We start from the raw sequence: 10,334 nt of genomic DNA on the forward strand, positions 1-10,334 counted from the left end.
GCACTACAAAAAATGTAAAGTCAGCAACGAATATATTACAGACCAAATAAACAAGAAGACAAAGCATAGTCTATAGTGTTTTTTAATGAGATGGATGAGCTTGGTGGTCTTCAGCGAGTTTTTTAATATTTGGCGACATTTTCGTCAGGTACAATCTCAAATCACTCCGTTTACTGATGGAAATGCAATTTCGTTGTTTTGATAGCAATAGTATCACGACTGAAAACCCCCTTTCCACCATATGAGTGGTCGGAAATGAAAAATCCAGGGTTTTACCTCCTCAAAAATCGCCGGGTACTTGTCTGATGACCTGCACCAAAATACATCATAACGATCTTCGGTAAAATTCATATTTGATTCCTCATCATGTACCCCGGCCTCCAGTCCGGTTACCACTTACCAGTCCATAGAATTAATCAGCCATTTATTTGTTTTAGGTTCATGGACTTAATAGTAGGGGAAGCTGTAACCGACCATCGGCTACGCTAGGGGTCAGCAACCTTCCTTTGGCATGGTTTGTCAAATTTTGATGGAGATTTTCTTAAAGAAGATACATTTTTATAAAAATCAAGCAGTAATACATCTCTCGAATAGAATATGAATTTTATTTCCTCATTGCATTGCATCTCAAGGAGCTCCATTTGAATATTTTTTCTGCGCTATTGAACCCCTGCACTCAGCATCAACTTTTCTGCGTGTTGCCATTTGTCTAATTATAATTAAATTGTAGGCTCGTTAAAAGAGTAGCTGTTCATTAAATTGTTAGATTATAACATAATTTAGTCTAAACGTGTCTCGCGATGGATTCTGTTACGTAAAAAATATAATCTACTCCTCGAGCGTAGATCATAAAATTGATTCATCGTCAAAACTGCCGTTTTTTCGCCATATTTCAGTGAAACGTCGCATGTTGCCGACCCCTGGGCTACGCGAACTACCTACGGCGGGTAGGGATCCAGCAATCCTCTCGCGTGTGATTATCTCCCTCGGAATTCAAACCTGCGAACGCACACAGAGTACAGTAATCAAGTGCACGATGCGCCAGCCGCTGAACAAAAACAGGTTTCGCGAAATCGCCCCCTTCGGCTTTTCGCCCCCTTCTGTATCGTTTTCGCCCACCGGGGGCGTTATCGCCCACTTTGTGAATCACTGATCTAGCCTACATGTTAAATGTGCTGAGGGGGCGAAGACTGTGGATGCAACCTTCATGAGTAATCAGTAATTTATCGACTTCGATCATCAATAAATTTATTAAAGAAATCGTTTGAGAACGCTTTTTCGTTCGTTTGGCAATTGACTGAATACGAATACTCCAAATCGTGCAGGTACTGGTAGTTTGGTTGCCGGTACGGTATCAACATGTTCTTCGTTATTAAGGTAAGTACGATACCGGTACAAAACCGATCTTAAAAGATATTCAAACAAATTTACGGCTCTATTGATGAACCAAAACATTTATTTGTCAACCCAATACCTGCATTCTGAAAAGCAGTAGGTACGGTTACCAGTAACATTGTTACAATCTAATATTAAGTATCGGTGCTGCATAATGTCGACTGAATAGTAACGTGCCTTTTTCGCATTCTAATTTGGAACTTGACATAACGGAACATAGACCACAATGCAAGAAAACGTATTTGGCATAGTAGAACATATTTCATTTCCTTCATTCGTGTACCTGATCATACAATGCATCGTCAATATTTTCAGTATTATTGCAATCTGCATCGTTGTTAGAAGCAGAACTTGGTATTATTTCGAGACCATTAGTTGATCTGTTCAATTCAATTTCCTCTGTGGTGAGGCAATCTTCGATTGCGCAGCTGTTTTGTGAGCACTCAACCTTTTTGTTGTCCTGTGGATTTTTTAAATGATCATGGAAATCAATTTGTTCATAGTTGTTAGGTTCATCGCCTATTTGTGAAACCGAGACGCAATCTCCGATGTCAATATATGTTGGCTGAGGTGACTTTAATTTCTTCAAATTGGGCGATGGCTGGAGGACCGCTTCATATGAATGGTTGTTGAAGCTACTGAGATCTCCATTATCAACTGCTTCATATGTGGGAGCTTGATAAACGGGATTATCATCTCCCGTGCTGGTTGTTGTTGGCTTACACGCCATTCGCCTTTTGCGTCTGTTATTAAACGAGGCAGGATTGATTCAGATTCAAATATAGTAACGTTTGCTTATGGTAAGGACGCTAGAACCATGCGGGTATCAAAAGTTAATGACTTCGGTTTACAAACCTGCAACTTCTGACCCAACAGACTATAACGCGTTGCAGACCATACAAAAAATATATAAACCATTTACGTATATTGACTGTTTATCAATCTCCCTTCTCGAAGAGTAGGTAAAGAGACTAGATAACAAAATTATGTAAAAAGATAATCCACACTCACATTATAAAAATTGCAATTACCGAAACGCCAACAACGAATAGAAATCCAAATATAACCGGAAGGATTATTTCTAGCTTTGCATCAGATCTGTCTTGAATGTTTGGATGGACAGTGGTCCCATTCGGAAATACCGTCGATTGAGACTCTGCTGCATGTATTTCTATATGCATTATATCGATTAATATTGAACAAATTTTAATAAAGCATATATATATCTTGTGGGCATGTGTCTGTATGAACTGCGGACAGCTAGAAATTAGGGACACATAGTGCTGTTCGTGCACATGGGCGCCATGCTCATGTCATGATGCGACGTCAGAGCACGGGATTCGAGCGGGAAAGTGATATTAACTACAGTAATCTTTTGAAATATAGAAATTGTTTCAAAATATTGAATATCCGGGTCTCAAAACGTTGACAAATTAAAGGTAATGACAAAAGGTTCAAACAGGGAGATTATTCAGTCAGTCTGTGATCAACTGTGAATTTGATGATTTCGAATAATTAATATTTCAGTCTAATTTATATCGAGGTTTGAAAAGAGTCCCCGGTAAAATATTTTCCATACCCTGTATACATGGTAAAAACTTGAAATCCAAAGAGAATCCGATAGTCTCTTCAGATCGTCTTGAAGCAGTGAAATGATATTCCAGTGGAAACTGATTCAAATTTTTACAGAATAACTTTTCGCATTTCTTCTTGCATCCTGGTAAGTAGTAGCTATAACGTTTTTCTTCTAACAAGCAAAGTCTTTGATCTATATAAATATATATATATGTAATTGGATTATATATATATATTGGAAAATTATAAATGAAAATGTCCTTGCCCTGATAGTTCTTATTTATCATGTACTAGCTATAATATCAATCCTAAATCCCGTGGAGACCAGAATAAGAGCAACTTCGATGAGCCTTATCATATGCCCCGGTTGAATATTAAAGAATTTCGGACTATGTTAGTGAGACCTGACTAGCCTACAAAACAATTGAAAAAAAGTATACCAAGCCAGATCGAAACGATTTTTATAAAAAAAATTTGAATTAAATCATTAAAATTTTGTTTGCATTCTTTCAAATTGAGTTTTACCTACCTCTATTTTGTGTAAACTCTTTTCTACAAATTCGCTTTTTATTTGTTGTCATATTGAAATAATGCACATAGATTTCCAACTTTAATCGCTTTCTTTGTTTGTAACGTTCTGGAGGATAAATGACCCACGTACATTCTTCGCCACTAGAAAATATACTCCACTCTGCGAGATTTCCGGATTCAATGTGCTTTTCTACTTTCGGCCGATGGCAACCGGCGTCGCCAACAGCAAACAAGATTTCTTGAGAGAAAAATAGTCGAATTATATGCTTTGTGACAAAAAGAATTTAAATATAACACAGCGAAGTACAATAAATATACATTGAATGGTAATGAGTCTATCTAAAGACTTGACTCATACTAAGTTATCATATTCTGAATACAACGAAAACATACAAACAACGCTAATGCAATTACTGTATTAGCAATCACAACATCGGTCAGATTTGTTGCCACGTTAGATGAAGCACAGTGAAATAATGACAGGAGCGATTAAAGGTGGTTATTGCCACAAGACCTACCATTTCATACTAAACTGTTGTTGTTGACATTGTCTTTATTTTTTAGGCATACATATTTACAAAATTTAAAAAGAAAAGCACAAAATAGGAGAGGATTTACATAATTATCCCAGGGGAGATCCCCATAGAACGACTTTATCCTATGACAGAACACCGACGGCTCTCGTCCGGTTACTAGTCCATGTGGGGTATGGGATCAGTTAGCCTAAATACACATTAACAATCACAAAATGAAGTTTTATTGAAAGGTGCTGCCTGTAGGTGCGTTTTGAGTATTCCCTGATACCTGGCGCCGCACGAACAAAAAGTTTGGAAACAGCTTTTATATATGATGAATCAATATAATATGCTTGCATTTTGATGAAATGATATCACATTTTGTTTGCTTAACTTTGATCAAATACCAACGCATAAACGATATATTACACTTGTCACTGATGATTAATGAATTCGTAACTTCACATTTTTCTAGGGCCATCTTCCTGGTCACATTGTTTCACTTCAGCAAAATAATCTGCACTACAGTGCATACCTAATTAAGTATACCTCCTAGGTTAAGTTTTGTTTTCAGCCTTTTAGTTTTGAATACAGCTAACACTAACTACAACCATTAATGAAAATGTACATACCTGCAACAGCAACACAAATAACAAACGCCTTTCTGTGTATCAGCGTATCCATTTTCAATAATTACAAGTTCACAAATGCTTCAATAACAATTGAAATATTATTCTCTCGGTTGAATGATAAGGAAGTAAGTTATTAACGACAAAATGGCCCCCGGCTTAATATAATACGTTTCAATTTCATCGCTGCGGTCAAAATCGGAATAAGCAATTATGATTATCTTGTAAGGCTACAATTCCATGACTCGATCGCTGTAAGCGATGATACATATTTTGTACGTGTTAAAATGATACGCAAGAAGATGCAAGTATATTTTATTTATTCGAGTTCAAGGGGGAGAAATAACGTTAGTATTGGGAAAATGACGTCAGCAACAAACATTACGACGTATTTCCATGGAAATATCGTTGGTATAACGGCTTTTATCTGAAGCTCTGTAGGCATATCGCATTGGCAAGTTTTAGATGTCGGTTTGTACCGGTTAAATTCGTGGTATCAAATCATATTATGGGGGATTATTGAACAACGCGACGCTTAATATTAAATTCCATGGCATGATTCTTAGTATATATACTATATATATCTCAAAACAACACAGCACCTAAACGATTTCTTTTATAGTTTGAAACGTATGAGGAAGGACTAAAAGGCCTGAACTCCTAAAAGAGATGAAGACAAGAACTGAATGTCTGGCTGCTGTTTTATAACATTATTCAAATGTTATGTTCACAGGCAACGATTGAGTTGGCAAACTCAACCTTTACGACAAGCGATTTCGGTCGTTCAACAAACATGGAGAACATATCAAATGGCCTGTAATGACCATAGGCCGATGTACTCTCCTAATACAATTTCAATATTTAAAATTTGGAATTATAAAAGATCACATCGTTCTGTGACATCACAATTATGTTTTTATTTATATTTGTTGTTGAAATCAAAACTGCCATCATTTGGGTTTGGTTCGTATTCTGCCCAATTCATTTGGATATGTCAAAAACAAAGATTGTTTTCAAGACCTTGGTCGTGCTTTTCGTCGGTTTTGCCATCTTCTGCTTTTCCAGTGATTGGCAAACGGAGCTTGGTAAAGAACGATTTCAGGTTTTGTTAGATAAAGAGAAACGTATGAAAAATGTTTATCGAAGAAGTGTTGACAACAAACTAGAACGAGAAGAGAAGATTACATTCAACGATTCTCTTCGTCTGGAGATAGCTAATTACTCCTCAAAAGTTGGCGAAGCAGGTAATTCCGACATCGAGGGCAATACTAGAGTAGGTGTGCCACCGATTCAGACTGGTGTAACCGAGAATATCACTAACTTACTCAAACAAGCCGATTCTGTTCGACCAACGGCTCAAGCGCCTGTCGGACAAGTACCTCTTCCCCCGCAATTGATGGCTGTTGTACCGGAAAACGGCGGGCAGTCTGTTGGAGAGCCTGGGAATCTCTCAGTTGATTCTTCATCCGAACTTCAAGCTAATTATGAAGGTGGTGGGGATGGTTTGCTTGATATAGGCGAAGAATACGTTGACGATGGTTATGTAGCAGATGCGGTACGTAGTAACCTTTCTAATATAAACGTACTTCTCTTATTTGTCCGAAATGAATGGGATTTATATCACTGAAATTGAACTGATATCAAAAATGTCAGTCGTTCCTTCGTTTGTGAGGAAAATTTGAAGTTACAAATACCGATGCCGTTAATTATTAAGCTCATAATTTATACTTCGCGATTCTCAATCGCTTATCAATGCGTTGCAGTGATAGCAAACTCAATAACAATGTTTTCGAGTCTTCTTATACTGAGTGCTTCAGTTCCAGTATATCATAATATTCCGATGCTTTATTCAAAATACTCTTTCTACATGATACTAGGCCCTTCTTTATATTACTGTTTCATTTGTCTTTTGCAGTATGCAGAAAATCGTTATCTTCGACCGGATTATATGAATGAAGCTCAACTTGACAAGTTGTTGCAACTGCACAACCAAGTCCGGTCGTCTGTTACTCCAACTGCTGATCAGATGTTGAAAATGGTAAGTCTTTTTATATTTCCTCTCGTCATCTTTCAATTTGATCAAAATTGATTATTGCATTCATTCCAGTCCTGGGATTACGACCTCGAAGGACATGCATGGGAACATACCCACAGATGCCAGTTCAATCCTAGCCAAAAGCATACTAGAGCTATCGAAAACTTCCAAAACGTTGGAGAAAATCTGTGGCTATTTTGGGGAATACCCCTAGAACAGTTCAATCCTGAAAATGTGGTGAGTTCAAGATTCCATTGTGCCTTGTGTCACAATTCTTATCTCTGAAGGCTAGTTCAGGTCAGTTCAGGTAATTAGTTATTTTTCTCGATGATGGCTCTTAAGATTGGCTAGAACCTTACTTCTGAAAAATATCTCGGATCTGGATGAAACATTATCCCGTTTACAGCTTGATGAATAAATTTTACATCCCGAGTTTAGAACTTTTCATATCATATTAATATATATATACAGTGCTGGCTTAATCCGTCGATAATCCTAATTAAAATAAGGGTGGTGCATGGTTCGCAGTTTAAATAGTTATTTCTATTCAGTGTGGTAACAATAATTTGCTAATCGTCAAACTAGTGTCCTGAAAACTATAAGATGATACATAGTACGATTACATATATACCATCATATAGTGATAGTGTATAATTTATGTAATATATATTTTAATTCAAGTCGACCGGTTTCTCCTACCTACATTGAAGCTTAATTTATTAAATTTCCATAAGTAGCACATACTACTTTACACGATGTGAAGGCAGTTCACGCTTTTCAATTTTTCCTAATTGTAATACTATTTGTAAGCAATAGATATCATCGTGGATGAAGGAGCAAAAATATTTTGATGCCTCATTGAGGTCATGCATAGCAGGAGCTTGTGAACGTTATACCCAACTCATTTGGTCAATGTCGTACAAGCTTGGATGTGCTTGGAACTGGTGTGATAACATAGTTGTTCATGGATTCAGAGTTACAGGAGCAACATTTTTGGCTTGTCATTATGCACCAGGGTAAATAATCGTGTGACTACTTGATACACAGAGGTGTATAAGCGTACAATCCAAAATATAATGTTTCAATAATACTTTTAACTCAGCAATCATATAATTAGGTGCAGTCGTTTGTATACTAGGTTCCCCACCTGTGAGTGTGCTTACTTCGTAGCTAGGCTTCTCAGTCTGGAGTAAATTTATACTTTGGATCATTTTTTGTAAAAAAAGAAATTTCATTTTTTCCACACACCAATTGGCTATCGATTTGATATTAGTACATGACCAAACGCGACCCTCAACCAGATATCAGATCGCAGCCTTATTGTTATGGAAAGTGTTATCATGCAATTTTACTTGAAATTTGCCAAGTGGTAGATGATTAAATAAAGGCTGGGAACCCCTTTTACGCGTGTAAGCCTAAGAGCAGAGAATAATCCGATACGAGCTATAAAATAAAATAATCGCGGATTGTCTAAAAATATTTTGCAGAGGCAACGATTACCAAATGATCCCATATTATCACGGAGTTACGTGCTCTTTCTGTGACCCAAACGACTATTGTGAGCAAAGGCTGTGCGGTGAGTAGGGGGGAGCGCAATATAGTTTTATCCACAGCATCGGTCAAGAGACAAAAAAAAATAGAATCTCATACATTTAGAGAAGTCATGTCGTTCCAGTAGTTCCATTATATGACGCCATCACCAAGTGTAAGTCGTAGGCCAGCAACGGTTCGAGTTATCTCTTCTGTAAACTAGTGTAGATTCCTCATTTTACTATACTTCTATCTGATTAAAAATAAACCTATCTGTCACAGTCTACGGACCATTTTTTCATGAATTATACGAATTTTTCAGCCAATCCAGAGCGTGATCAACTTACCGGGGTGCCGCCATTTCCCACCGAGCCTCCAACAACAACGCCTTTGACAACAACAACGAAATCATTGAGCGAGGAAGCAAAAATTGCTCTAATAGTTGTCGGATCGTTGGCAGGGTGTACAATATTTCTAACTATTGCAATACACACTGGGGTTAGGATTGCACGGCGACGTGCAGAAGGCAGAGTATCAGAGTGAGAAGAACGTTTTTTTACGAATACGAATTTCATTTATATAAATCATGCGGTTTTTCATTTTGTTTGTATATTTCATATTCGAGAGGAACAAGGTTTTTACTTACACAGTGTACTCAATTTCAACACTATGACAGTGGTGGTATGTAGTAAGAAGGGTTCCACCCACGACAATTGCACCTGTATACTATTGCACCTATGAAAATTTGCATCTACGGGTATTTGAATCCATACTAACCCATGGATTCTAGCACCCGTATATAGATTAAACCCGTGGATATACGGGTCAAATGTATGGGTTCAAATGTACGTGGGTTCAAATGTGCTGTCACCGGTAAGAGGTGCAGTGGAGTAATATTCACAGCAGATATACTATAATATTGCTATAATTTTAATCGGTAACGTTACGAAACCCTGAAATCAGCAATCAAATCAAAAAATTCTGGACTCCATGTAATCATTTTGTACAACAGATAGTTATGCCAAACATCGTAAAAAATTATTTATTTAATTTGTTCATTTTACTGACAATCTTGCTTTTTCAATACTGTTTTCTGACATTTTTCTTTCCCTTTTCAGTTATTTCAAAGGTATTCCGCGAAAATTGAGTGTATGGTACGAAAACAAGCGACATGCAAACCAGCCATTCAACAATGTCGAAGGCGGTGACGAAGACCATAATTCCAATAAATCAACAGGTAAAATAGAGCTTGATTGTTGTATATTATTCGATAAGTTTTACTTTGACAGTCGATTATCCTAAATCCTATTTATAACTTCAGTTTTGTTTTACTTTTCAGCTAAATCGCGTTCTAAAGCTTCTATCGAGTACCACGCCAATCTTTGGAACGACTGATGTTTTTCTATTTATTGGGTTTCTTTATTGTATTGACATTTCAATGAACATGAATAAAAAATACTTATTATAAAGATATAGCGCAGTGATTTGAATACATGTTATAATATTAGGCGTATACAGTTGTTTTGTTCATTTTTGCACAATACTGCACAAAACAATATACCGCATATCAACTTAAAGACATGAAAAAGACCATTCCAGCAAATTCTATCGTATATATATTTATAGAGAGATCGGGCGGTGTCGGTCATTGTTTCATTTGACGTATGGAAAAATTGAAGCGTTATATATATATATAGGAGTATTGCTTTGCCAAAAACAAATAATAAGATGCATGTAAAAGTTTGCACAACTGTATTTATTTGCGAATTCGCGAGAATGGCAATCATTATGAAGTAAGTGTTGAGATGTAAAAGGTTCCAACGGATTTAAACGAATGAATCACATGCAATGAATAATGAGATTAAATTAAGTTATTTCCTCAATACGAAAATGTTTTAAAAGTAAATAATCGCTAAGGGAATCACATGATTAGATTTCTTGATTTGTACTCGATTAAAAGTCCAGCTGTATCTTATTGTTTAGCATTTGAAGTGTAGTTTAGTAGTATGTCGCATATCAACTTTACTATAACTCTATATTTATTCTATAAGGATATATGTTTTATGATGTATAAATATGTTCTGAATAGCGAATTGTATAGTAGTGTTTTCTGTTACTTGTAAA

General features: G+C 36.5%; 2 protein-coding genes across 2 annotated transcripts; one reads left to right on the forward strand and one right to left on the reverse strand.

Annotated features, from left to right (window-relative positions):
- Positions 1-48: 48 nt before the first annotated feature.
- Positions 49-4,769, reverse strand: LOC120344866 (uncharacterized). The gene is made up of 5 exons (XM_039414190.2): positions 4,649-4,769; positions 3,500-3,739; positions 2,975-3,163; positions 2,407-2,566; positions 49-2,138 (listed from the first exon to the last, which is right to left on the reverse strand). Exons 1-5 carry the CDS (start codon positions 4,698-4,700, stop codon positions 1,667-1,669), a joined length of 1,113 nt encoding a protein of 370 aa, XP_039270124.1. The 5' UTR covers positions 4,701-4,769; the 3' UTR covers positions 49-1,666.
- A 321-nt stretch (positions 4,770-5,090) lies between these two features.
- Positions 5,091-9,714, forward strand: LOC120347981 (uncharacterized). The gene is made up of 8 exons (XM_039418096.2): positions 5,091-6,200; positions 6,561-6,683; positions 6,753-6,917; positions 7,497-7,696; positions 8,168-8,256; positions 8,533-8,749; positions 9,329-9,447; positions 9,550-9,714. The coding sequence occupies exons 1-8, from the start codon at positions 5,556-5,558 to the stop codon at positions 9,603-9,605; spliced, it is 1,614 nt and encodes a 537-aa protein (XP_039274030.2). The 5' UTR covers positions 5,091-5,555; the 3' UTR covers positions 9,606-9,714.
- Positions 9,715-10,334: the final 620 nt, after the last annotated feature.

Source organism: Styela clava, chromosome 1 (assembly GCF_964204865.1).
Source record: "Styela clava chromosome 1, kaStyClav1.hap1.2, whole genome shotgun sequence".
NCBI lineage: Eukaryota > Metazoa > Chordata > Ascidiacea > Stolidobranchia > Styelidae > Styela > Styela clava.

Coding starts and splice junctions, on each gene's coding strand:
- LOC120344866 (XM_039414190.2), bottom strand. CDS start 4,700: ATGGATACGCTGATACACAGAAAGGCGTTTGTTATTTGTGTTGCTGTT. Junction 3,740..4,648: donor TATTTGTGTTGCTGTTGCAG/GTATGTACATTT, acceptor TTTTCTCTCAAG/AAATCTTGTTTGCTGTTGGC. Junction 2,139..2,406: donor GTAATTGCAATTTTTATAAT/GTGAGTGTGGAT, acceptor GTTTAATAACAG/ACGCAAAAGGCGAATGGCGT.
- LOC120347981 (XM_039418096.2), top strand. CDS start 5,556: ATGTTTTTATTTATATTTGTTGTTGAAATCAAAACTGCCATCATTTGG. Junction 6,201..6,560: donor ATGGTTATGTAGCAGATGCG/GTACGTAGTAAC, acceptor TGTCTTTTGCAG/TATGCAGAAAATCGTTATCT. Junction 8,750..9,328: donor GCAGAAGGCAGAGTATCAGA/GTGAGAAGAACG, acceptor TTCCCTTTTCAG/TTATTTCAAAGGTATTCCGC.